The following is a 27,992-nucleotide window of genomic DNA, read 5'->3' as shown; positions in this document are numbered from 1 at the left end:
GGGCACCCCGTGCGGCTGCCCGTCCGGCCTGGGCTAGTCCTCGAAGTAGGGCGGCGACGACGAGAAGAAGGCGCTCTTCCTCTTGCTCCCGCTGTACAGCAGGGAGATGCTCTTCTTCTTGCGGTCCAGGGGCGCGCCGCTGTCGCCCGCCAGGGACAGGTAGGAGGCGATGCTCTCCCGCAGGCCGTAGCTGAAGAGGGACTCGTCCACGCCCAGTGGGTTCCCTGCGCCCTCGGGGTCCTCCTGCAGCCTGTGCGTGGGAGCAAAGGGGACAGAGGGAGGGGAAAAGAGAGGGATGAGGACAAGAGAATAAGAGGAAGGGAAAAGGCCCTGTTAGCATTTCTCTAGCTTATCATTCTGATTCTGCTTCCTATATTTGTGGCTGTGTGGCCTTAGATAAGTCACTGAACCTCTCTGAACCACCATTTCCTTCAATGGCTAACATGTCTCTGTAAACTGTAAATTTTAATGAGTATTTTTATAATATTTACAAGAAAGAGCAGTTTTATTTATCTCCCAGTCAACTCTGACTTCTGATTTTTTTTTTCCAGTGGGATGTCTGGATCAGTATTTAATTAATAAGGCAACCCACCAATCAATCTCCAACTACACATACCCCTAAAATACAATAGCAGACACTCAAAGCAGATTAGTGGGAAATGCTTTTCCCTTAAACAAACAAACTATGCCACTTTAGGATTTTGCTGGTGTGTTTAAACTTCCTGAGGGAGTTTAAAAGAATATTAAATGATACAAGAGTTCTTTGTGTGATCCTCTCTGGGATCCTGACAATTAGGAAAAGGAAGGTGGTATCTTTCTGCTAGAAAATGTTCTGCTCACATTGAATGGGGCTCAGGAAATGTTTGCAGAACTGGGGGGGCTGGGGCCCTGCCAGGGAGTCGCTAGGGTCGTGGCCCCCACTGCGTGAGGCCCGAGGCTGGATTTGCCTCCCGGGGGGCAGCGGGGTTCCATGGCGTGTGCCCGCTCTGTGTGCCCACCGTCAGGTTCCCGCAGGGCCGGCTGTAGCTGGCCACAGTGTTCATGTGCCAGGCTCACACGCTGGACGGGGGCTCTCACACACAGACAGACACCCTGACCCTCACCTGGACATCTTCCTCCAGTCCAGGGTCTTCTGGCGCAGGGTGACGGGCGAGTCGGAGGCCTCACGGCCGGGGCAGCGGTGCTCTGGGTGAGGCAGGGTGTGGTCAGCACGCAGCACAGGCCGTCGGCCACCTCTGAGGACGGAGCAGACAGGGGGTCAGTGACGGAGACGCTGCAGCCAGCGCAGGCGTGGGGCCGAGCGACCATCGGCACAGCCCCCTCACCCCTCAGGAGGGCCCATGTGCAGGGCTGTGGGCTGTGGGCAGCCCTGACTTCCCCAGAGCTCACAGAGCAGCATTCAAGGCAGCATGGTGGTGGGATACACGGGTAGGGAGAAAGGAAGACAAAAGAAACAATGAGAGAAGACAGGGAAAGGTTCTCAAAAAAGATAAAAGGCATATAAAAAGGAGAAATGCATAGATTCAAAGCAAAAGAGAGAAAGTGGACAAAGGAAAGGGGGGAACCCCTCTCCCCCTCACCCTACACACTCATGCACAAGGAGAATGAAAGCGGAGTCAACCCGTCCGTCCCCTCAGCTGGTGTAAGCTGTCTGAGCTCCCAGCCCTCCTCCTCCGGGCCCTTCAGACACAGCGCCTCCTTGGAGGCCTCCTCCCAGCCCCCGTCCTGGCGAGAGAGGTGGGGCCTGGCTGTGCTCAGACCTTCTGAGAGCTGGAGGAAATCGGGGTGTCTCCAGGTTGAGGACCTGGGCCGGTCATGTCCCAGGGGCGATGGCGGGGCCGGGGTGCCGGGTGCTGCTGGCCCCTGGAAGGGCCGGGCGGAGCCACGTCACCCATGGGTGTCTCTGCCTCCCCTCTTATCTGTGGAGCCCTGGGGGGTCCTTGCCCAAGAACAAAAGGAAACTGTACTGAGGAGCAAACCCAGGCTCTCAGAGGGTGGCGGCCGAGGACGCCCATCCCAGCGCTCAGCCTGCCTTTCACCTTGAACTTGAATGCCCACCACACTGTCCCACGCCGAGAAACGCGAGATGGGACCCTGAGGTCAGAGGGAGCTTAATTGCATGTGGGTCTGAAATAATGACCTGTCACAGGCTGGAGGGGGTGCCTAGGGGTGAGGGACCAAATCAGACAAGAAATCGGCGGCGGTACCCAGCCCAGGCGGGGACTTGGCGACAGTCTGTCTTTCCTTCGAGAGCTTACATGTAGGGTGAGGAGGCAAGTTTGGCAACGAGAAAAGCAGGTGCCTTGAGCCCAGTGCTGAGTGAGGCCACGTCCTTGAGCCGCCAGCACTGTTGGGCCCGTTTTCGGAACACGGAGACTGAGGGTCCTGGGCCAAGTCACTTGCTCAAGGTCACGGAGATGTGACCCAGCCTGTGGCCTGGGCTCTGAGCCAGGCACTTGTTCTAAGAGCAGCTCCTTGCCCCTGACGTGGAGGAGAGGGAAGTCCTTCCTGCCTCTGGGGTCTGGACACACTCCTCTCCTCCTCCCGTCTGTGGAAAACTCTAGAATGCTCCCTCAGACTCTCAGACCTCCCGGCTCCACCTTGACACTCAAGGGGCACCTGTCCCCACCACTTGTCTCTCTGGCCGTAAATTAGACCTCGTTTGTGTCCTACGCTCTCTGCTCTCTCAGTCACCACTGCGCATGGAATACTTCAGATGCCAGACTTTTCACTGGTGATTTCTGGGTCCTCGCAACAATCCTATAAGAGGCGCTAAATCCCCATTTTATAGATGAAGAAACTGAGGCTTCGAGATGGTAGGTACTTGCCCGAGGGCCCCAGGGAAATAAGTACAAGCAACCTGTGCAACAGAGACGTCTGTGCAGACCCCTCCGGGCAAAACCACGCTAACGGTGTCCCGAGGAGAAGCTGGCCTGGAGGGCGGAGAAACTGGCCACGTTGCTTCAACCTTGGGGTCCCCAGGAGCCGGGAGCATTTCAGGGTTTCAGTCTCATTTCAGTTACTACAGGGGCGAAGCAGACTGCGGTCCGTCTCCTGGTGCAGGCCCAGGAGGTGGTGGGGAAGGTCTTGCTCTGTGCCGGTGCATGGTCCCTGGTGAGCCTGGCGGTGCACGGTCCTGGTGAGCCTGGCGGTGCATGGTCCCGGGTGAGCCTGGCGGTGCATGGTCCCGGGTGAGCCTGGTGGTGTGCAGTCCTGGGTGAGCCTGGCGGTACATGGTCCCGGGTGAGCCTGGTGGTGTGCAGTCCTGGGTGAGCCTGGCGGTGCACGGTCCTGGGTGAGCCTGACGATGCATGGTCCTGGGTGAGCCTGGCCGGAAGCCTGTGGAGCGCCCTGTCTGTGACATCCTGCTGGGGTGGCATCCTCTCATGTTTGCCTCTGTCTATGCAAAACTTCTGGTCTGTGCACCTCTGGTATGATTGTTATTAAGAGCCAATACCACAACCGATGTTTACTCATAATCGGTAGAAGTGCACCATTTCCAGGACTCCCTTCCTCTTTCATTTTTAGCCGAGCTGCTAGGTTCTCGGGTGTCACAGAAATAATTGCGTTATCTTTTATTTTGCACCCGCCGCACGGCAGGCTGGGACGCCGCGTCGCCTCAGGGTTCGATGGTGTTGAGTGATCAATACCCCCGTGGGTGGGTCGCATCCACCTTCTGTAAGCGGGGACCCGAGTCCCGCAGAGGCCGAGGGTTTTGTCCAAGGCCTCACAGAGCCCTCGAGCACCCGAGCTTGGGCCTGTGTCTCCCGTGTGTCCATACCTCCTTCAGGACTGCGCGTCTCCTGGGCCAGGTGCGGGGACCCAGGCCCTGTGGTCGCTTTCTCCTTGAAATGCCCTTCAAGACCCCACACCTACAGGTCCTTCCAGGTCAGGCCTTCTGAACCAGGAAGGGGAGGACACTAGCAAAGTGAAAGGCACCTCTCTTCCTCCCCCCGGTGCCCAGGGAGGAGGCGGAAGGGGCCGCCCTGGCCGAGGAGCGGGGAGAGCCGCAGCTATGCGCTAGGAGGTGCTCTCCCAGCACATTGTGTGCACCAACCCCAGGCATCTCACAGCATCCCCCCTGGGTGGGAACACTCCGCATCTTCAATACACAGAGAAGAAAAGGAGCCCAGAGTCTTACCACCAGCCCCAGGTGCCCGGAAGGTCTGGGCTACGAGCATCAGTTCCACACCAACTCTTAGAAACGAAGCCACCTTTTCACTCTTTCTGCCTTTTCCGTAAAGTTCCAACTCCTGACCTGCCCTCCAGGCCTGTCAGTCTCACTCAGCTTTCCTGTCCCATCGCCCTCATCAAAACCACGCTCTGTTCCCACCACCTCGGCGGATGACCCCGTCCTGGTCAGCGTGGGTCATTCTGACCCCCTCCTGGGTCCAGGGAGGCCATGGGAACGAATGACAAGCCTTGGTCTCTAAGAGCTCCTGGGGAAGCAGACCGGAACACGGTGAATGCGGCCAACAGGCAGAGCGAGCGGGGTTCTGGGGAGACCGGGCGTCTGTCGGAGCAGAGTCTACTGACACTTCGTCGAGGAGGGGGTCCTGACCAGTATGGCTCAGTGGTTGAGCATTGACCCATGAACCAGGAGGTCACGGTTGGATTCCTGGTCAGGGCACAGGCCCGGGTTGTGGGCTCGATCCCCAGTGTGGCAGCCGATGGGTGGTTCTTTCTCATCACTGATGTTTCTGTCTGTCTCTCCCTCTCTCTTCCTCTCTCTGAAATCATTTTTTTTTAAGCATAAAAAAAGAAGCGGTCCCATTGGCTGGAAGCCCAGGAGGAGCCTGCATGCAGAAAAGGGGAAATGGGTGGCATTGCAGAGCAAAGCCCGAGGCCTGCAGCTGCGAGGTCGGCTGGAGGAAGTGCGAGCCGTCTGTGGCTGTGAACTAGGGGCACCGACCTCTTTCGTTTACAGGCAGGGACGGCAAACTCGAGATTCGCTGCGTTTTACTCACTCGGCGGCATTGGCAGGCAGCGTGTTTCAGTCCCAGCCTTACAGGCCGTGTGAACAGGGAAAGGGCGCGTGGAGAAGGCGGGATGGCAGAGAGCAAAGCGACCTGCGGGCCCCCTAGACCAGTGGTTCTCAACCTTCAGGCCCTTTAAATACAGTTCCTCATGTTGTGACCCAACCATAAAATTATTTTCGTTGCTACTTCATAACTGTAATGTTGCTACTGTGATGAATCGTCATGTAAATATCTGATATGCAGGATGGTCTTAGGCGACCCCTGTGAAAGGGTCGTTCGACTGCCAAAGGGGTCGCGACCCACAGGTTGAGAACCGCTGCCCTAGACGGGGCCCCCGCAGGGCAGTTAGCAAGGAGGGGTCAGGGCCGGGGCCTGCAGGCGGCTCTTACCGGAGTAGTGGTTGACCAGGTCCTCCAGGCACTGGAAGGTGAGCCGCGGAGAGATGTAGTACCAGTTGTTGGGCAGGCGGAAGATGCGGTAGTGCTTGACCTGCCGGTGCCGCACCGAGAGCGAGTAGAAGCCTGCAGGCACGGAGGACAGTCAGTGGCATCCCGGGGGCCCCAGCCCAGGGCAGCCGGCGCGAGCCCACCCCCGCTGAGGCCGAGGGCTTTTCTCAGCCTGTCCCACCATGACACCCAGACACACACTCTCGTGTGGGGAGCAGCAGCCACGGGAACCCCATCTGCGTGGACGCGGCTCACTCTTTCTTTAAAAAACGCATTTTTATTGATTTCGGAGAGGCCTGTCTCTGCTTCGTGACGTTCCCAGGAGGGGAGCTTCCACATCCCGTTCAGGGTCCTTGGGCTGCGTGAGGGGTTCGAGTTGGGTTGCAGCCATGGGCCGGGACCCAGAGCATCCTCGGGTTTGGCCCGCGTACCCTCCAGCGCCTCAGCTGTGAGAGGCCTCAGGGTTATGGCCCTGTTTTCCCATCCCAGCTCCCTCTGACTTGGGCGTGGTGTTCTCAGAAACTTGGGGAGAGGGGCAGCGAAGACATTTTTCTGGGTCTCTCAAAGAAGCACAGGAACTGTGCTCTTTCCCCTCGAGCAGCATTAGGGTGACAGCACCGCACTCTTAGGACGAGCAGAGCCTTGGCCTCGCTCCCAGCCTTGATTTGCCCACGTGGGAAGATAGAGAACTAGACCCGGGGCACATGTCGGAGTCCTTCCTGTGCTGTGTTCTGGGGAACTCAGGGGTGAAAGTGTCATGGAGCAGAGAGAGGGGGGCCACTAGATTTTTCTGAGTCTTGGCGGCTTGGGCTGGGCTGGGCTGGGCTCAGCTATCTCCCAACAACATCTCCATCAGTTCTCAGAAAGGCCTGGGGAAGCTGAGGCTCAGAGCCCCTGGGTGACACGGCCGGAGGTACGCAGCTTGGAATGGCGACCGGGACCCTGGTCCCGAGGGGCATCCCTCACTCGGCCCCGGCCCGCCCTCTGACTCGACCCAGCATGTGCCTTTCGGTAATGTCAGCGGGGCCTGAGGCAGGGTGAGCCGGTCCAGGGGGCAGGTGTCAATGTGTGAGAACTTTGCATGCCCGGGGAAGCGGGGCCTGCACCCCACCCGGCCGGCCAGCTGCAGGTCTGCCTGGCGATCTCTTTATTTTTAGAGCAGCGTGGGCACCTCCGGGCTCTCCCGCCCGCCCACACCAGCAGGAGCTCGGGTCTGGGTCCCGTGCCTCGGGGACACTGCGACACGCATTGCTCTCAAAAAATACTCGCAGAGACTGTGTGTTCTCCTCTTAGACAGCAGGTGTGCCAGGAGCAGGCTGGGAACCGCAAGTATCTTCTGTGTTTAAATGCTTATTATCATCCTTTCTTATCTGGGAAGGCCCAAGGGGTTGGGTCTGGCGTCTGCTTGCTTAAGTGTGTACATTACATCCCTGACACCGTGAGAAGCATGTTCCTCCGGCTGATCCCATGTGATGGATAAGGGGTCCTGGGCTTCGAGAGGGGCATGGCTCCTTCATCGCCCATAGAGCCGGAACTAGAACTGGGGACCCCTGCTCAGAACCCCGCAGAGCCCTGCGGTGTCGTTCCCCCTGAATTGCTTAGTGCGTGGGATGGAAGGAAATTATACAAATCAGATCAGGGTATGTGCAGTGTGTATCTGTGGGTCCTGCTTCTTGCAGATTTCTGATTGCATTGCTGGGCACAGAGGGAGCTAGTCCTGGGGTCTCCTGTGTAGTGAGACCACCACAAACATTACATTGGAGCTACTCCGCCACCTCACAAGGGAGGGGCTTCTTCCCATTTCACAGCTGAGAAAACTGAGCTCAGAGAAGGAAGTGACCCGCCCCAGCCTCAGAGCTTGAGAGCAGAGGCCAGGCCCAGCCCAAGGCCCATGCTCTCTCTGCCCACGTGCTGCCGACACCGGGAGTTGGCCTTTCCTCTCAGTTGATGGGAAATTGTCCCGCAGGCGTCGCCAGGGCCTGGTATGGGGCCAGGCCCCCACTGCCTGTGTCTCGGCCCCTGACTTCGATGCTGGCCTCACCGCGGTGCGTGGGCTGCAGGGAGCTCACCATCTCGGACTGATTGGCGTGTTCGTGAGCTGGGTCATGAATGAGTCAGCCAGGAGCCAGACCTGCTTGTCTGACCCGAGCGTGGGAAGGTGAGTCGGGGGCTGCTCACCTTTCTTCGTCTCGCTCTCCCGGATCATGAAGGAGCCGATCTTCGTGTCGGGCAGCTGCAGCAGCTCCTCGGCCTTGTCTCTGCCCAGCCCTTCGAACAGCCAGCTGCGGGGGATGACAGCGTGAGTGCCCGCACCCTCCCAGAGCCAGGCGGGCTCAGCAGTTAAGATCGAGGGCCAGTTCACATAGAACTGCTGGGATTAGAAAGACGAGGGCGATTGACTTTTCACTCCTTCCTTCCTTCCTTCCTTCCTTCCTTCCTTCCTTCCTTCCTTCCTTCCTTCCTTCATACTTTTAATCTTTCAAATAAAATTCCTTAGTACCTACCGCATGCCAGGTATGCCATTGGGTCATGAGGACAGAGATGCATAAAAAAATCTTTTTTAAAAAAAAATTTTTTTGTATTGATTTCAGAGAGGAAGGGAGAGGGAGAGAGAGACAGAAACATCAATGATGAGAGAGAATCATGGATCGGCTGCCTCCTGCACACCCCACACTGGGGCTCGAGCCCACAACCCGGGCATGTGCCCTGACTGGGAATGGAACCATGACCTCCTGGTTCATAGGTTGGTGCTCAACCACTGAGCCACACTGGCCGGGCTAAAACATCTTTCTTATCCCGTTTCTCAGATGCCACCTGGGCTGTGTCCACACTGTAGTATGTAAGACACGAGCTTTCTAAAACTCGGTAAGGTACCTGTTTGGTAGGTAGTTCCTTTAATGTCTGTCTCCCTTATAATCTAACTGCCGGCCCCTCCCTCACCGCCCGGGAGGGCAGGGACTCTGTCTTCTCGGGTTTCGTTTTTGGGTTTTGCTTTTGGGTTTCGTTTCTGCGCCCAGGTTGTCGAGTTTTGTGTGTATCTGTGAATGAATGAATGGGCACCAGGCAGCAAGAACGACAGGGTGCATTCTCTCGCACCTGAACAAGCCCCCCTCGCTTTACTCACATTTCCTCCCCGTCTCCTTTTTGTGGCCGATTTTAAGCACAAGTGTCATTGCTCTATGCGTGTACATATGGTTCTTGCTTCTTTCACTTAATAAAAAAAAGCAGTTGTAACCGTGGAGCGCGCCCCTCCCCTGGGCGAGGGCACTGCGGGGCCGTCTCTGGGAGGCGCTCTGTGCGCAAAGCGGCCGGGTCCCCAGGCACGGCCCTTCCTCGTCCCAGGGCAGCCGGGCCGCTCGGCCGGAAGGAGATGTGGTGCTAGCAACTGGCTGCTGTGTCCTCAGGAGCCATTTGTTTACAAATAAGGAGCAGCGATGCCATTTGTTTATATCTGGGGCTCCAGGGGGCTCTTGTTATTAAGATCATGATTATGTCAACCCTAGCCCGTTTGGCTCTGTGGATAGAGCGTTGGCCTGCCAACTGAAGGATCCCGGGTTTGATTCTGGTCAAGGGCACATGACGGGGTTGCGGGCTTGTTCCCCAGTATGGGGCGTGCAGGAGGCAGCTAATCAATGATTCTCATTATTGTTGTTTCTCTCTCTCTCTCCCTCTCCCTTCCTCTCTGAGATCAATAAAAATATATTTAAAAAATATATTATGTTTATGCCAGACCCGGACAAATAGTTCACCTCAGTTCTGCACAATGTATAGCGTGTTCACTGCCTCAGTGCATGTGACAAACATCCACTCTTCAAGTCCTGACACGAGCTTCCTCTTATAAAAATGAAGACGAGAAGCCAGTCACAGCAGCCATGTGTGAATACTAAGTATGGGCCACAGACCATGTTAAGCCCTTGACATCGAATCCTCACATCCAGCCCCCAAGACAGGCGTATTCTCTCTCTTTCACCGACGAGGGTACTGAGGGTCAGAGTGATTCACCCGCCCAAGTCACTCCATGTCAGCTAGGGCCACAGCTCGGATTGTTCTTCTGGGACATCCCGTTTCATAACTGGCATATGTCACTGCCTCGCCTGCTGTTCAGTGTTTTAAGGATCTTTATTGCATCGACGAGCTTGGGAACTCCATTCGGCCGTGGTCACATCCCGCTTACTGGGGCTAGCCCACGGTGGCCCGTCTCTAGGAACCGGGTTGAGAGCAGAAGGGGCCTTGCCTTCTCAAGCCTAGTGCCTCCCTTCCCCATGCTCGCTCCAGGTCACTAGCATGAACATGGTGCTGGATGGACGCTACCTGCGACGTGCACTCACCCATGGTAAACTCTGGCCACACAGATCCCGGGGATGTAGTTCTCACGCCCGGTGCTGAGGGAAATGGCTTTCCACCAGCCCCCTTCGCTGCAGGAACAAGAGCAGGGAGGGAAGGGTCAAAGCTAATTGTCCAAACAAACGCATGAATGAACAGAGACGTCGGATTTAACCCGGGGCCCGTGGAGACCTTGTTCTTTAAGATCCTTCACTGGCCATTGACCCAAATGTCTCCATATGAAAATTTAGTTTTTCAGTACGTCCCCCCACCCCCACACGCCAAGCTAATTAGGAAATCTTCCCACGGAGGTTCCACAATTGGAGGCTGTTTGCAAGTAAGGGCGTGCCTGACTTATGCCCCAGGGTAGAACCAGGACACTTCCTCTCTCTGTGGCCACGGGACTGAAATAATAGGGGAGTAGAGCCCCTATTTCTGTTATAGCAGGGATGGGGAACGTCCGGCCCATGGGCCGTATGAGGCCTGAGAAATCATGTGGTCGGGCCCTGCCGAGGCATGAGGGGTGAGTTAATGAAATGTTTGACCAAATACAGCAGGCTAGTTTCTTAAGTTGATAAATTTGTATGGCCCCCAAATGATGTTATAAATATCCAAATGGCCCTTAGCAGAAAAAGGGTTCCCCATCCCTGTTCTGGAGACTATTTCAAACCAGGCAGAGACAACAGGATAGAAGGCAATACTGGGCGTGTCATTCATCAGAAGTTTCCCCAGCCCCTGGGTCCTCCTTCCTGGGCCTGCACTCGCATATGTTATCAACAGCGCCCGTGTTGGGGCGAGCTGAGACCAATACGATAAAAGACCTCAGAAGCCACTGAGGAGTTTACATTGTTCTCCAGGAGGCAATGGGGAGCCACTGGAGGTTTGAGAGCACCGGCAGCATGAAGCGGGGTGAAGCATGAAGGTCTTCTGTGTGGGCCAACGGCTCACTTCACTAGGGGATCAGGGCCCGTAGGGAATTGCACAGCTACAGCTGGAGCCTAACCACGGCCCCCCAATCGAGTTCATCCTTCTTGGGGGGCTGTTGTAAAGGTTTGAAAGCCAACTCACTCAGAAATCACACGCAGCTTCTCCCCTCGGCGGAATATTGGGGGGCTGATGTCAGGAGATGGGTAATCGGTCAGCACGGCCAGGAAGTCGCTGTCCAGTCCTGGGAAACAGGAAAAGGGTTTTTTTGTTTGTTTGTTTGTTTGTTTGTTTACAAGGAGCTAGAACAAGGCCCCGGGAGGCGCGGGTGCCAGGACGAGTCCCTCCTGGGGACTTTTCAGCTGGAGACACCTCACTCATTTTGAAATAGCAATTTACCTAGTCGGCGCTCCCCTCTTCCAGGAGGTGGTGTAGGTGCTCGAGGGAGCCCTGAGGGTCAGGCAGGGCCCACCCCCATTCTCAAGCCTGCCTGGGCCCGGCTGTTCTCATCTGAGGGCATAAGGCCCGCCTTCAGGGTCTGCCCCGTGTCTACGGCTTCATGGAATCTGGAGCAAGTCCCAGCATGCCTGCTAGACTCGGTTTCCCCACCTTTAACATGGCTAATGCTTCCTCCCTCAGGGGCCTTATGAGATGAGATGAGAGCACATGGGGGCACCTTGTAAAGGAAAAGGGCTCTCACATCACCCCTTCTTACTATCATTGCCTCGGGGGCCCTCTCCGGGCCTTGGGGGTCCTGCATTGATAGCATCGTGGTGATGTTGGAGGTTCGGCTACTTGAGTTCTGAGGTCCCACCAGAACCAGGAAACACAAACTCTGAAACTCAATAAAGCACCTCCTCTTTGGAGAAACTGAGGCACTGTGTTAGGGATCTATTTGATAGAGACTGTGGGGGAGGGGGAGAGAAAAAGTAAGTCCTTCTCATCCAATGTACGTGGAGAGTCATTCTGGCGGCATTTGAGAAGGAAAGCACGTGTTCTGGCTCACATGAGGACAGCTTACTGTGGATGAGAGAGGAGGCAATACGATAGGGATTTGCTTTTTGTCAGTAAGCACAATCCTTGTTTCACAGCCTTAGCCATTTCTTAACAATATATATTTTTTTTATTGATTTCAGGAAGGAAGGGAAGTGGAGAGGGAGATAGAAACATCAATGATGAGAGAGAATCATTGATTGTCTGCCTCCTGCACGCCCCCTGCTGGGGATCGAGCTGGCAACCGGGCACGTGCCCTGACCAGGAATCAAACTGTGACCTCCTGGATCATAGGTCGATGCTCAACCACTGAGCCACACTGGCTGTAGCCATTTGCCTTAATTGTAGGTGCAGGGTAATATTGCGGTGCCTAACAAATCAGCAAATACAGTAATTGTTTGCTGTGGCATTTATCCCTCCATCTACTGGCGGGCCACTAGAACTCAGAATTCGGGGTAACATATTGGTCAGCAGTGATTCACTGAGTGACTTCGTGGCCAAGCACGGTGGTACCCAGAAAACCAAGTCTTGCTGCTCTGATGGAGCTCAGTTCTAGAGAATACACAAGTAAGGTGACCCTGGAGGATCCAGCACCGGGCATGGCAGCCTGGCTGGCCCAAACAGGCCCCTCTCTCGGACCCGGACACCCCCACGCTGGGACTGCAGACGCTGCCCTGACGGCTCATATGTCCTACAGCGTCCAAATCACAAGTCCCGGACCGACCATGTCCCTGGAGAGCGTAGGTACTGGGATGGGTATGAAAGACGAAGGAGGGTTTGACTTGTGTATCAACTGAGAAATGAGTCAGAAGCACGTCATCATGCGGAAACAGCTCCTTGAAACGGACTGTTACTCGGGGACACTGAGCTGCAGAGAGTAAGCCCCTCCTGGTGGCAGATGGGAACCAAAAGTGAGTCACAGCGGCCGGAGTCACCGAAAGGGGTCAGGGCTCCTGACAAGGGGACGCGGCACCGGTTATCTGTGGCCGTGATCGAGGGTGACAGAGCCTGTGTCGGCCCCGAGGCCCCGGCTCTGACCTCTGAGTCCTGATTAAGACTGGGAGACAGAGCCACCCTCCTTCCTCGCCTTAAAGTAAAACCGAGTGGAAACCAAAACAAAAGCAAAACACCGTCATAGAAACATCGGCTTCAAGGCCGGAAAAGCGGGCTCAGAGGTGGGAGTTTCAATTGCGCAAGAGAACAGGTGAGCTTCCTGTGGAATTTCCGCACCCGCTAAACCTCGGCCGGGAAACCTTTCCCTGGCCCTTTGCCTAAAGGCATTGGCCTTCACCTGGCCCTTTGCAGGAGCTCAGCCCACCCCTGGCGCCTTAGCACCAGCGTCGGAAAAACCGAAGACGCGCTGGAGAAGGTGCTGGAGTTAGGTTAGTTCTGAGGAAAGGATGGTCGTTCCGAACGCAATCCGATGCCAGGATCCCGCCTACGTCACCCCTGAGCTCTGGCCCTGCAGTGAAATAAGTGCAACTAGGACATTTAACTTTGCTCCTGAAGTTCAAGTGTATTGTCAGGTACTGCCACCCCCCCACCCCCCCGGCTGTATGGAGAGCCTAGCGTTCTAATTAAACGAGGTTAAGGAGTGTCCTGGAGAAGGGGGTGCTGAGGAAGGCGGAGGGAACATTGCAGACGTAGGATAAGGAAACAAATCATGTGGCGGAATCTGCGCCAGGCCTGCAGAGAGGAACCAGGGAGGGTTTTCAGAAGCGCGAACGGGCTTGGGAACCAGCCAGACCCGCCTTCAGGCTTGCCTCCACCATCAGAGCGTGGAGACCAGGAAGAGGTTTAACTCATCTCTTTGTGGGCAAAGCGGGCAGGTACCAACACTGCCTCACGGACTGCGGGGGGACCCAGGAGCCGGCTCAGTCAGGGGCAGCCGGGATCACTTTTACGTGATACCAGCGATAGGACAGGGTTCCCATTCAGTGACCCCAAACCCCCATCAGGCAAGAGCATCCCACGTTTTCAAAAGCCGCTGGGCTGTGTAAATGTGAAAATACTCTAATCTGCCCAAAGCAAACTCCACTTGGTGAGAACAGAGGATGAAATTCGAAAGAACAAATGTGTGCGGAGAGCGCAGCTCAGAAACGAGTCGGATTGGACAACATGTGTGAACGTGTAAAAATAGGAAATGAATCCAGAGAAGGAAGGAAACCCAGGCAGGACTCGGCGGCCACAGAGATGACTTGGTCAGAGAGGACAGGGCCCCCTTCTTATTGCCTCATCCTCCCTTAAAGTAGCGTTACTTTTGTTTTTTAATGCTGAAAACCTTTCAGTAGATCTCCTTTATAAGCATGGAGCAGACCCAGGCGCCCATCACATGGAACGCTCCATACGGAACATGTATTCTGATGTTAAGGGGGAGGGACCGAGCAGGGGTGGGGGGTGTGGAGCAACACGGCCAGGGGAGATTGGGACGGTTTCTAAGGTCACGGCCATGGCAGGCCACTGGCTCTCCTTGGCAGGTAATTACCAGGTTCCCCGAGGGATCACTTGGTCCTCAACAGGTTGGGACAAGTTATTAAAATGTGGCTCCTGAGGCGGCACTGCGGCTCGGTGTGGTTGGTGGGCAAGGAGCTAAACCCGGCGGTTTCAGTTTCTGCTGAGACATCCTTTCTTTACAAAATATATTTAGATTGATTTCAGGGAGGAAGGGAGAGGGGCAGAGAGATAGAAACATCCATGGCGAGAGAGAATCATGGATCGGCTGCCTCCTGCATGCCCCCTACTGGCAATGGAGCCCCCTACAAGGGCATGCACCCTTGACCGGAATTGAACCTGGGACCCTTCAGTCTGCAGGCCGACGCTCTATCCAGTGGGCCACACCAGCCAGGGCTGCTTATACATCCCGAGGCACGCCCAAGCTCATGGCCCCCGGAGGGGTCACAGCCGGCCTTGCTCTTCGTATCTTTTACAGGAAACACATATACATACAACTAGCCAATCAGACAGGGCTGGGCACACTGGCCTGACAGAAGGTCCACCCAGTCCCGGAGGTTACCACAGAGCACAGGTAGTGCCCGTGGATCCCCGCAGCCTCGGTGTGTCTATCTGTCCGATGGGGCACATGGGCACGGAATAGCCCCTACGGCTCTTAGATGCCACTGCGGCGTGGAGAGACTCCCTAAGAACACACTGCCTCAGTGCCCGGCCTCGAACCAGGTAACTACCAGCAGGGAACCGCTCCGCCTCCTCCAGCAGCTCGGTCACAGCCCAGCACCACCTGCCCCGCTACTTCCTGAAGAATGTGTTTCTTCATGTCAACTCACCTAGAAAACCTCTAGTCCCATTCCGAGCGACGCAGACTCCTGGGTCTGATGGACTAATTCAGAAATTTTTTGGTATTTGCAACCATAGTAAAACAAAGATTTATATTTTTGAAACTTATTTTATATATTTAAATGCCATTTAACAAAGAAAAATCAACCAAAAAGATGAGTTCACGTGTCACCTCTGACATGCGTGTCATAGGTTCGCCATCACTGGACTAGACCTTGTTCTGTGGCAGCCATGGGTGGTACCACAAAGGGTGTGTGCTCGTGCCCCACGTCAGCCCGTCTTCTGGGCCAGCAGTGGATCCTGACCAAGGTCTGATGCAGGTTCCTGCCTGGGGCACCCCTCCCACGGGCACCTGCATGTCTGTGACCATGCTCTTCCCCACTCTAGAGAGCACCCACCCCCTCCGTGCGGCCCGTCCTGGTCCTCTCGGGGCCTGTGATGTTGGGGTGAGGGAGGGACTCCGGCCACCCGCTGTCCCCTGCTGAGCTGCATGGCCTCAGGCCTGTCGCTGAGCCTTCTTGTGTTTCGGTTTCCTCCACGCGGAGGTGATAATGCTGGTTATGGGCTGGGCCGTCTCGGGAATGAAGCCTTGATATGTGTAAAGCACGCGGAATCGTGTCGGGCACTGTAAGCACAACTAACTAATTATTCCCTCTTACAAATGAGGACAGGGAACCCCACAGAGACCCACTGAGGGAGCTCACGTCTGGTCGCGTGTTTAGGTACAGGCAGGACTGCAAGCCAGCTCGGTGCTCTGTAAGCTGTGAGTGCAAGATGCCGGGGGTGATGGCGGGGTGGGGGGTAGGGGCTTGTAAGCAGTTAAATGCGTTGCTCCCGCCCACCATCACTGGCTTCTGATGAGCAGGTCTGGGGGGGGCGGAGAGGGGGGGTCAGGAGCTGCGTTTGATGACTTCCCAGGGACGGGCTTCCTAGGGACGGGCGGCAGGTGGGCGGGAGACCCTCGCTGAGAGGTGCCAGGCTGGGCCTGAGACTTCCTGCCCCCTCTTCCCCCCAGAGCCCCACCCACCCCTTTTTCCACCAGGGCAGGGCCTGGGTGCTATGTAAATGCGCTGCTTAGCATTGTTTCCACCTCGCTCGCACGAAGGGGTCTGTGAGAGCTCCCTTCAGGTCAGGGCAATGAGGTGGGCAGTGAACAGGGGGAAGACCTCCGAGACCTGACTGAGTCCTCCCTTAAGGTGCCAACGTGCACTATCCCCTCGGCACCGCGTGCCCTGGGCCTTGGTCAAGTCTGCACCGCCTGTGCGGGACCCAGAGCCGGGTCGGAAACAGGTGCACCGTCGTGGAGAAGAGGAGCTATGTGGCATGATTTGAAAACAAGTCGTCGACTCCCCGGTTCTACCACTTGAAAACTTTTGGGGGGATGGCCATTCCACACAGCCTCGTGCAACCAGTAACCCCAAGCAGAGTTTATAAGCAGCGACCCCCCCACACACACACACACACACGCATCAGGAGGCTCTGGGCACCGTGCTGGGGGGAGGGTTCTGATCTCTGAGAGCTGATCCCGCCTGTGGGAGGCAGAGGGACCCCTCAGGTCACGCTGCTCCTGGGGTGGGGGGTCGGGGGTGGGGGAGACAATGTCAGAAGCTCAGCGAGGTCATCAGCCTCCGAGACCGGCCTGACTTCCATCAGTTCTGCTGCCTCTGTGACCCTGTGGCTTTCTCTCTGGGAAGGGGAATCGGGAATGGCGTGAAGCTTCGGGCAGGAGAAAGCAGAGGGGCACAGCCAGCCTGGCTTGTGGGGAGCATGAGCGCCTGAAAGCTCAGCAAACGCCTTTGTCTGCAAGTCCACGGGTCGGCCTCCTGTGGGGTCTTCGGTGCTTAACTCTCCACCCCTTGGGCTCACAGCAGGGCAGCCCCGACGTGTGGGCGCTGAAGCAGCCCCCCGAGCCCCCTCCGGCCTCCGAGACTCCCCGAATGAGTCAGCCTGAGTGTGAGTAGGTGCGTGTTCCATGAAAGCCCGCGCCCTTGGCTTCATCTGGGTGAACACTAATGAATGCAGCCTCACGCACCCCTTCCTCTCCCTCGTCCTCGGAGGTGTCAGAGAAAAGAGGAAATCAAGCCGGGGCGCTCTCAGGGGGACTTTTCAGGGGTGGGGGGTGGAAAAGCCACCCGCCAGCTCTTGATGTGGTTGCCTGGGTTACAAACTGGGCAAGACCTGGGGAATTCTCTACCCAGGGGTGGAGGGCTGGGGAGACCCCTGCGCCTCCTTTCTGGAGGAGACCACCCACCCACACGGTGGAAAAAGAGAAACTGATTTCATGGCGATTTGCATTTCAGAAATGAAGGCAAATGAGCCGGTCTTGGGAGGCCCCTGTTTTCATGGGGTTTGCTCAAGCGTGCGGCCCCTTGGCCCAGGGTGCGAGGCGACACCACAGATGGATGGGGCGGGGGTGCCTCCTGGGCTGGCCGGGGCCCCTGCATGACAGTGGCTGTTCTCTGGAAGTGGCCGTGACCTGGGAGGAAGCGCGACCGGCGCTGTTTGGAGAAGTCAGGAGGAGGAACCTGGCTTTCCCAGCAGCAGTGGACGCCGCAGCCTGCCCGGCCCTGAGCTCCGCATGGGAGGGAGGCCCGCCGCTCGGGGTGGTGCACACACTCTGCTCCGCCCTGTCACGTGGTCCCAGCTTTGTCCCAGGGACGTTGCATTTCCCCTGTTAGGTTGGGGAGGACAATCACCTGGCTAGAAAGGAGGGCCCCCAGAACGGCCTGCATCTGACTGAGTGGGGAGCAGGGTCTCCATGGGCAGGGATGCCTGGGGAGCCAGGGAGCCGTGTAGAACGTGGGAGAAGCGAGAAGGCTGCCTTTTGAAGGGGCCACGGAAGTCATGGGATGAGCAGGAGGCCGAGGCAGGGCAGGGACCTGGCTCTGTCCACGCTCACGTTGGGCTTCGGCTTGGCAGACACTCCAGTGGGCACCTGCGCCTGTGGCCTTTGCCCAGCGCCGTGATGCAGGGGGGCACGGGGAGCCAGGTGTGGCCGCCCCGTGGGCAGAGGGAGGCCAGGTCTGAGTGCTGAGATGGAAAATGGGAGGTGGAAGTGTCCCGAGTCTCCAGTGACCGACCCTGGGGTCGCTGATGGGTCGCCTGGCCTCCTGACCATCCCCTCCCCAACTACAGAGGACGCACACAGTGTGCCCGCAGGCCCTGCCCCGGGAACAAAGCCAGGCAGCCGCTCCGGTACCTGAGCCCAGGGGCGCTGGCCTTAGTCTCAGCCGTGGCGCTCGGAGCCCAGCCCCACCAGGCAGCGCTGAGAAAAGCTGGCTTCTGTCATCCCCGGTTCGCCTGTGACACGGTGCCCTCCCCCGAGAGCGCCTGACCCCGGCGATCCTACCGACGGGACAGGGGAACCCCTTTACTCTCAGGAAGACCCCCAGGGCCAGCACTGACTCCATAAAGTCACACTCCAGAAAGCCCTGGCAGAGCCCGATACTCCGGATCACACACGTGCCCATGATAATATGATGCCCACCAAGCACAGCGCGGCCGGCAGGGTGTGTGGTGAGCAAGGGCCTCGGGCAGAATCAGACCAGCCCAGGTGGGACGTCTGAACCCACAGACATCTCTTACCCCCTCTGTGGGCCTCCATGTTCTCCACCCGCAGAGTCAAGGGAGGGAACCGGCCCTTCTCGAAGATGCCAGCAAATCGGCCCCTTCGGGGTGCCCCCCCCCCAACTCTTTGGCATTTAACGTTAACGACAAGCAAAGCGAGAGAGACAGGGTGAGGGACTCCGAGGGACCCAGTGCCCTGTTTCGACCACGACCCGCACCCTCCCATCACCCCGTCCTCGCCCCAGGCATCCCCGGGAGAGAGTTCAGCATCGCACCCAGGAAGCCGGACTTACCGTCTGAGCAGGGCAGAGGCCTCTCGGGCTCGGGTGGTGCCGGGGCGGATCGCATGCTGTTCCCCATCTCCCTCGCTGCCCGGGCTGCGGAGGACGCGCGGAGCCTGCGGCACAGGGGAGACACACGGAGCGTCAGCCACGCGCCCAGCCCGCCGGGGGGAGAGTGACCCAGTTTAGGGTACATCGCGCCTCCCGCGCCAGGCAGCTCGCTTCTTGAAAGGTGGCTGTTTTTACGTGGCGACGAGATCCGTGAATGTTGGTTACGCGTACGCAGCGCGAGTTCTTTTATCAAGGGAATGACAGAGAAAAACCACAGAGAGGGAAGTTGCTACAAATGCTGTTGGTGGCGAAAGTTTCCATTCCCCGGCACCCCGGGTGGCAGCAGCGTGTTTGTGTGAGAGGCAGAGGGTGTCACGTGGCCTCAGGGCCTCTCCTCTCCTGAGCCCTGGTCCTGGGTCCCGGGCACCGGGGCAGAGCTGCACACACAGGGGCTGCCGAACCCCCAAAGGCCCCGGGGAGGGCACCTCTGCTGCAGCCCCCGCCTCTGTGCACGTTTCTCCGCGTGCTCTCGTGCTCCAGCAAACGGAAAACAGGGCAAACTTCACACGTGGACTCTTGAAAAAATTACTTTTCAGTTACAGTTGACATACACTGTTATGTCAGTTTCAGGGGGCACAGCATAGCGGTTACACATGTATAACACTTAAGCAGGGATCGCCCTGGTAACATATACAGTCGTTGCGCTACGATGGACTCTGTTCCCCACGCGGTACTTTCCCCCCCTCCCGGAGAATGTTTTCATACCTGGCGATTTGTTAATCCCTCCCCCCTTTCACCCCACACCCACCAGCACCGGTCCCCCGGCCCCCCCCCCGCCCCCGCTCATCTGGTGACCATCAGTTTGTTCTCTGTGTGTCAGAGTTCATTTTAGTTTTGTTTGTTCATTTTGTTCTTTAGATCCCGCCTACCAGGGAAATCATCCACTATTTGCCTTTCTCTGTCTGACTTATCTCACTTAGCATAATACCCTCTAGGTCCATCCATATTGTAGCAAAGGCAATATTTCATTCTTTTTTATGGTTGAGTAATATTCCATTGCATAGATTTCATGGTAAATATCTCATTTCTTCTTCTTCTTCTTCTTCTTCTTCTTATTATTATTATTATTATTATTGTAAAGTCCCTGCACCCTAACCCCATTGTTCAGTGAAGGAAGCTGAATCTCAGAGAGGGTAAAGGACTTGTCTAAGATCACACAGCATGGAACCATGGGGCTGGGGTTTAGACCCCACGTGCTAAGTCTCCGGTTTGTTCCGTACGGTTCAGGTTCTGGCTCAGAACATGTAAGCTAGGCGACCTTGGGCATGTTGATGGCCTCTTCCTGCCTGATGGGGGAATAATAGTAAAATGACCTTGGGTGGTGGCTGCAAAATGAGCAGATGAATCAGGTGAAACACTGGAGAACGTGGCCCGGCAGGAAATGCAGGCCAGTTACCGCCATTTCAAGTGCCTTTCCCGATTGTCCTAATGGTGTAGGAGGTTCACACTGTGGGCCCTCCTCCGCGGGGCGTTAGGAAGGGACTGAGATGACTGCGGAGTAACACTGGCCTCCTGCTGCCCGAAGCGCAGAGACCCCTCCCCGGAGCTCGCCTGTCTCCTGGGGACAAAGCGGAGAATCGCTGGGGCAGGTCCCCGCCGGTGCAGCCCAGCCACGACCTGTGCTGCGTCCTGTTCCTGGTCCGCAGTTCAGGATCAAGGCCTCAGGAGTCCGAAAGGGCCCACAAGTCAGCCAACTCAGCCCCACCCGGCCTTAAATCCCTCCTCTGCACACGACACCTGCAGGTTCTAGAACACTCTCTGTGCTCAGAGCAAGGCCTTCAGAGGGCCAGGGAGGCCTGCACCACTTCCTCATTGTGTGGGGAGGAAGGAGAGGCGGGATCCCTTGTATGTTCCCCGTGCCTTCCCGGAGCCGAGCAGTCAGCCCAGGCCCCCAGCCTCCCACCTGTCATTGCCAAGGCCATTGGGCTGCTGGAGGGAGCTCCCAGGACCGGCTTGGGGGAGGGGGGGATAGGGGGAGCTCCCAGGACCAGCTGGGGGAGGAGGGGGGGAGCTCCCAGGACCAGCTGGGGGAGGGGGGGGGAGGTGCCTTCAGGGCAGTCATGCAGAGATGACCCTGAACCCTGTGTGGGCCTCCCCTTCACTCTCTCATGTCCCCACCTCGCAGAGCACGGCACTGTCACCCACTCTCCTGACAATGTCCCGCTGTGCCCTGCAGTCGAACACGGGGTCCAGGACCAGCTGAGCCAGGGATTGTGCCTTTAACCCTCTCCCAGTGCCCATCACCCCAGGCTTCCCAGGGCCCGTCCCTCACCTGTCTCCCCTTCCCTCCCGCTCCATGTCCTCCTCCGAGTCACATCCAGCCCATCCCTCCCTTCACATCCCGCCTCCGGCAAACGGCTCAGGAAAAGTCTTGGTCACCTGCGTCACTGAATTCTAACTGCACCCCCACCCCCCATAAGCTCGTTCATTCTCAAACATTCCTGGGCTGTTTTTTTTGGGGGGGGGCGGTGGGGGTGGGGAGGGGATTCATGGAATCCAGTACAGGAAATTTTTAAAAAGATTTGAAACTCACATTTTTCAGATGGGAAAACTGGGCACCCTCCAAGCAAAGAAACATACCCAGCGTCTCGCGGTGAGAAGGGTGCCGCGGGTCCCCGGCGCCCGGGTTCTTCTACTGTGACTCTCGCCCTCTCCCTGCCTCTGCGGGCCGGCGGGCGTGCAGGCCAGGCGGGCTGGGCTCCATGCCCACCGCAGCGCACACGGGTCCAGAAAACCCACCCGTGGGCTTCCCCAGCCCAGTCTCGGTCTGCTCACCAGCTTCCCATCATCCAGGAAGGAGTTAAGGCAGCCAAAAGAGGCATTTATTGTAGGAGAGTGAGAAGTGCCCCGAGAGGGAGCTCCGGGTCTCCCTAATGAAATGGCTGCACCATCTGATTTAATCGGTGGCAGGCAGTTTTACGCAGGAGCTGGAGGTGGGAGAGGGTGTGAGCCGTAATTGCTTCTAGGAACAGCGAGGAGAGGGCACGAGAGAAATGAGTTCATCAGCATTGGCGCCAGCCGTTCCTGATTCTCTCTCCCTCCTCTTGGTGCCATCCAAGGGCCAGAACCAGAACCGGGACTTGCCTCTGACTTGGCTCCCTAGTCTTTGGACCACGCTCTGCTCTCTTCTGCGTGTGATCTTGGGCCTCCATTTACTCCTCTACACAATGCGTGGGGCGGGGGGGGCGGGGGGGGGGAGATGCTCTCCAAAGAGAGAGCCCCTCCATTCAACCAGCAATCAAGACTCGGTGGCTTTTTGAAAATCATGAATAAGAGGAAAGACCCCCCTCGCTCTCTAGGCCATCCCACTAGACAGAACACTAGCCTCGTCCTTCTATTCCACCAGATGGAGGGAGAGCGGTGCGTGCTGTTCTGCGCCCGCCTTCGGGGGGTGGGGGGCAATCAGCAGATGCCATTGCATTTAACCTCCCAGCATCCGGGAGGCCGAGGTTCCTCCGTGACCTTCCCTTCCCGGGCGGAGGTCAGGAGGTCATCTCAGCCCACACTCCCAGAGCTGGGACCCCGAGGAGCAGGGGTGCGGGGGGCACACCTACCTCTCTGACTTCAGGACCCACGCCGCCCTTTCCCCAGCTGTGCGTGCGCTGTCCCCTCAGGGAGGAAGAACGCTCACGCTCACGGGGAGCTCTGGCCCGGGAGTGGCCGCCGCCACTGGCGGGGACTGCTGGCAGGGAGAGGTCACTGTGGCAGGGAGTTGCCGGCAGGAATGTGGGACGCGCCTGCCCCGCTGGGTTTCTGTGGGAGCCGCTGGGGAGCCTTTCATCCTGTGCTCGGTGTTATCTTGTAAACATGGGTCAGGCTTCTCGGGACCTTCGTTCCCGGGCCACGTCCGCTCTGTGCTCCTAAGAGCCAGGTCTCGCTGTCGGAATGGAAGGGCGTCTGAACCCCTTCGTGTGTGTAAAGGGGGTGGGGGGCAGAGGAGCCCAGCCCAGGGGAGGCAGGCCTGGACTCTAGTAGAACCAGGCACCGTGGGAAACCTTGTGACGGCTGGAATAAGGAGATCTGCTCAGGGATTCAGTCCTCCTGTCAGCCTTAGAATTTCTTCCATGAAGCGTGAGAGCTCCGAGCCCATTCCCAGGACCCGCTTCTAAGGTGGGAGCTATGCCATGAGTGGGAAAACCCGCTCCCCATTCACCATCACCATCACCGACCGGCAGCCCCCAGGCAGCCAGAGCCACGCCGTCTGGCGATGGGCCCTTCCTCCCGGCAGGGCTCCGGCCTCAGCACGCTATCGCTGCCAGACTGGGTCGCCCACAGCTCCACGTCACAGGTGAGATGATGGAGTGCCTGGTCCCAGGTGGTGGGATCAAGGGGAGGGGAGGCTAGGTCCCGGCCAGGTCTGCCTGGCCTGCCTGTGCCCTCAGCCCCCCTGAGACTCTGTCCGCTCTGCCTTCCTGCCCCAGGGCCTAGTCTAAGGAGGCAGCAGAAGCGGTCTCTAAAGGTCCTCAGAGCAGACTCGGGGGACTGTGAACTTCTGGGTAAAACTGCGACGAGGGCATGGAGGTCCCCAGGGGCCTGCTGGCGGTCAGGGGCCTGTTGGACGCTGGGGGCTGGGATCGGGCCATGGGAGCAGCAGGGCCCAGAGAGGCCAGTGACGGCCGCTCAGACCTCAGCCGCCGTGGCCGGTCTTAGGTGGCCTGTGTCCTCACAGGGCAGCAGGGAGCCCGGCCGGCCAGCGTGGCTCAGTCGCTGAGCGTCGACCTATGAACCAGGAGGTCACGGTTTGATTCCTGGTCAGGGCACATGCCTGGATTGCGGGCTCCATCCCTGGTGTGGGGAGTGCAGGAGGCAGCCGATCCATGATTCTCTCTCATCATTGATGTTTCTATCTCTCTCTCCCTCTCCCTTCCTCTCTGAAATCAATCAATATATATATATATATATATATAAAAGGCAGCAGGGGATAATGGGGACTGTGCCATAGCATCATTTTAAAGAACGCTTAATACTATGGGGGTGGGGTGGGGTGGAAGAGAAACTAGCTGTGCTTCTACCGTCCCAGTTCCATAAAGCTTCCGTGCATCGATGTAGGAAATACTCAAGGAAGCTCTTTCCAAGATGCCGCCAAGGCTTCTCTGGGTAGTGATTTTATAGAGGATTTATTGGTTTATTCTTCACATCTTTCCGGGATCTCCAGATTCTCTCCCGTGTGTATGAATTGCTCTGACGATCATGAGCAGGACGTAGCAAGAATAAGGGAGCCTCGAAAGTGGGGAGAGAGGGCCAGGCTGAGTTCAGATTCCAGCCCGGCCCCCCTGGCTGTGTGTCCTGTGGCCAGTGACTGCCCTTCCCTGAGCCTCTGTTTTCCAAACCCATAAACGTGAGGCGTGAACACATGCCCCGCGGGATTGCTCAGGGTCTTCAATGACAGAGTACATCCAGAGCGGAGGTGAGTTTGGTGAGCTAGGAGAGCTGAAATGTCACCAAAGCCCGAGTCCTCGGGAGACGGGGTGGTCTGCTGCCTCACTGTGCAAGTTGAGCAAACCCCGTCCCCTCCTCGGGCCGCAGGGTCCTCCACTGTGACGGGGGAGAGTTGGGCTGCGAACGTGTTGCTTCTGCTCTCCCTGCTCCTCCGTGATGGTACCCAGTACCCGCCCTGTGGCCCCGACGCGCCCGGTGCTGCCTGTCGTCAGGCTCTGCACCAGGCACAGGAGGCGCTGGGATGGGGGCTCCACATCTGTCAGTTCCCCTGCCAGGGATCTTACAGGATTTCCGGGGGCACCCCGCCACATCCTGACCTCGCTCGGCAGGTGCGCCTGCCCCGTGACCCACATTGCTCCCCGCTTGCTCTGGGCAGGTGCAGCCACAGGCCTGCCGCCGCCCCGCCCTCTTCTCCTTTCCCCGTCCTGCCAGGGAGGCTGCCGGGCAGCACAGGACCCATCAGCGCAGGACGATGGAGAGCAGGCAGCCAGCTCAGGGACCCACCCCCCGCCGCTGCCTCCTGCCCGACTCAGAGCCCAGCAGGCCTTGGGAGGAGGAGGCCTTGGGATTCGCTCATCCGGGCCATTTCACACCTGCTGGTTGGAAACCTTAAGAAAGGTCCCCCGAAACTCCAAACATAAAATAGAGAAAAGCAACTGCTGGTTGGGGCTGAGCCAGCACTCCTGCCTCTTGATATGTCAGCCCAATCCTGGGAGGTCAGAAAGCACCGACTGAAAAATAGCAATTGGATGCCCTCATGTTACCAAGAAAAGGCTCAGAGAGGGCGAGCAACCTGCCAAGGGCACGCAGCCTGCACACACCCTGTCAGTGTGCCCACCACAGAGAGCTGGTGCCCCCAACACCCCTGAGTCCTCCTCTGGCCACGGCCTCAGCCGCCTGGAAGGTGCCAGGGAGGGAACTGTGACTTTGCAAAGCTGCTTGACGACAGAAATGAGCCGCTGAGCCTCTGAGGCCTCAGTTTCTGTCTGTGGCTCCAGTTACCATCATGAAATCAGCCCCCCCCCCCCCGCCTCTGCCCCGCCCCCCACCCCTGCTGGTTCCCAGCTGAGAGGAAGTGGTTTGGACTCAGTGTACTTACTGCCTTGGGGAGGAGAGAGAGGGAGGAAGACAGTCACATGGTATAGCCTCAGTGCATATTTCTTAGTAGAAGGGATGGATGCATGAGTGGAGGGATGGATGATGGATGGATAAAAGTACTAACAGGGCCCTCAGGTTGCTGACAAGAACCAAATGGTCTGGCCTGACGCAATGGAAATTCCTAAGCATGTTCAGCCCCGGCTTCTCTGGCGGACGCAAATGCTTGCTGCGTGTCAAGTGAAAGATTAAAACCCAGCAGCATTTATGAACGCAGGAAGCTGGCTGGGGTTTCCTGGAATGAATAATTTCTAAGTCTCTAAGCAGCGCACTCCCCCTGGAAATAATGTTGCCGGCTCTCCACACGCAGAGGGGGAGATGTTGTCTGTGTTAGGAAACCGATGTGCTTGCTGCCGTGCAAACCTACCCACGTCTGCCTGGTTGCCCGTGTCAGGTGGACAAACACGTAGACACGAGCACTTAGAGACACGGAGAAGGCGTGTAGTTATGCAGTTGGGCCCAATGCAGTGAACACAGCTGTTTCCCTCGACTGCCCAGAACCACCCGCGTACCTGGGTGTCCTTCGAAGGCCAGGGTGAAGAATGCTATTAGTAGCCACTCCGCCACTCTAGCATTTAGCGCCTCCTGCATACTGCCTATGACTTAACCTTGTTACAGACGCACGAGGAGGCTGGTCTTTTTAAGAAAAGGAAACTGACGCTCAGAGAGGCAAAGTGACCTGCCCAGAGTCACACAGCTCACTGGCGGCTGAGCCAGAATGTTGGCTGGGGGGAGGGGGGAGTAGGTGGGATGGTCGCTGACTTAGAGGCTTTCCAGGAAGCGGTCTCCCTGCCCTGGTGCTGGATCTGTTTAAGACGCAGGAGCCTACACAGACGCCAGTCTGTCCGTTTCACGGGATTTAGGGCTATCAGTAGCCTGCTTTTCAGAACACATTGTGCGTTCCTGAATAGCATCCTCCTAGCTGGAGAAGACCAGTTACAAGAGATTTTGCCAGAACTTATTTGGGCTCATCTTTCCAAACTGAAAAGGACCACAGCCCAGGTGAGAGGCTGCAGCTCAGCATCGCACAGCGAACCATAGAAGGATACTTTTTTTTGCAGAACGTGGGGTGTGTTTCTCCTGAGATGGAGCGCACTGCTCCAAAGACACACTTTCCCCTTCACACTCTCGCTCTCCCCGGGGCTCTGCCCACCCCACCCCTCTGTCCCGAGAGCGTAATCCTCTCTGCTGTGTGACTTGGACGAATCACTTAACCTCTCTGGGTCTCGTTTCCTTATTTGTCAAAAGCAAATAATAATTGTAATCTACTCTGGGGATTGCAGGAAAATAGCCTTTCATGCAACACATCTTCCCCACCACTCAGCATGGCGGACACCACCCCTTCCCACTCCCATGCATGACCCCAATTCAGGGCATTCGAGCCCAACGCCATGGTCGTTTCCCTGACAACCAGGATTTCTGGACACCTAGGAACCTCAAAGAATGTGGAGCGTGCCACATCCCTTCAAGAACTCTCGCTCTCCCGAGCCTCTTCTCACCACACCCCGCCCCACACACTCACCACCTCCTTTGATTGCCATTGCTTGTTACCATCAAGCCTTGCTGGCATTTTCCCAAAGACGATCCTCACAGCCAGGCTCCCCGAAGCAGTGGAGGGATCGCTCAGCCTCTCGGGGCTCCGTGCACCCCCAGACGTCACTGCTCTTCCCTGGCCGCGTTTACCGAGCCCCTACTCTGTGTCTACACTGGCCGGGTGCTTTGCATATGCCGGCTCATGCCACCTTCCCAGCGCCCGGGGGACCTGGCCCCGGGGTGTTCACTTTAAGGAGGGGAAAATAAAGGCCTGGCGCGGTTGCAGTGACTCGCCCGGGGTCACGCTGCTGGGAGGCCGGGAGCAAGCCCGGCGGCCCGCGGGAGGAGGCCTGCCCGTGCCAGGCGGTTCTGGGGCGGCACTCTCTCCTCTGGAGGACGGTGCCCGGCCCACGCCCTCGGCCCTTCTCACCTGTAACTATGCACCAGACCCTCCCCCAGAGCCTCGATGTTCCGGGCGCCGTGCTGGACGGTGGGCCTCACTGGAGACACTGCCCTGCCTGTTCCCACAGAGCGACTCTCCGTCTCCAAGATCTCACCCCCCTGCCAGCTGCACGCCTAAGGGGTCCTGATGCCTCCCCCCACCCAGCCCCCACCACGTCCCCCAAGATACCTTCAAAGGCTGGACATGGTGGCCCCGGGGAGTAGCGGGCGAGGGTCCCCGTCACGGCCTCTCCGTCAGCCGCTGCTGCTCCCGCGGAGTGAGCGGGCGGCCGGGCCTCCGCGGGGTGTAGACAAGCCCATGCTATCGAGAAGAGCAGCAGTTGCTAAACATGCCACACACTTCCTCTGCGAGAACGAGGAGGCGCGGGCCCCGCGGAGGGGCAGGTTCCTGTTTTCAGCGAGTGCTGAGCAGGCTCCTCTCTGAGGACGCGAGGCGGGCGGCCTGCTGCACGCGGGTGCAAAGCACTGGGGAGCATGGGCAGCTCAGC

At 57.6% G+C, this 27,992-nt stretch overlaps 2 protein-coding genes across 2 annotated transcripts in view; one reads left to right on the top strand and one right to left on the bottom strand.

Annotated features, from left to right (window-relative positions):
- Nucleotides 1-27,926, bottom strand: SLA (Src like adaptor). The gene is given in 9 exon segments (XM_023757775.1): nucleotides 1-250; nucleotides 1,104-1,161; nucleotides 1,164-1,235; nucleotides 5,369-5,500; nucleotides 7,604-7,707; nucleotides 9,754-9,840; nucleotides 10,817-10,916; nucleotides 18,817-19,098; nucleotides 27,674-27,926. Coding segments are annotated over 8 exon segments (954 nt in total). The 5' UTR covers nucleotides 19,001-19,098; nucleotides 27,674-27,926; the 3' UTR covers nucleotides 1-33.
- Nucleotides 1-27,992, top strand: part of TG (thyroglobulin) — a 154,923-nt gene that overhangs the window by 93,807 nt on the left and 33,124 nt on the right. The gene's annotated exons all lie outside the window — the stretch shown is intronic.

The sequence above is a fragment of the Myotis lucifugus genome, unplaced genomic scaffold (genome assembly GCF_000147115.1).
Source record: "Myotis lucifugus unplaced genomic scaffold, Myoluc2.0 scaffold_113, whole genome shotgun sequence".
NCBI lineage: Eukaryota > Metazoa > Chordata > Mammalia > Chiroptera > Vespertilionidae > Myotis > Myotis lucifugus.
Note: the sequence above shows the minus strand (reverse complement) of the source record. Positions and strands in the feature narration are given on the sequence as shown.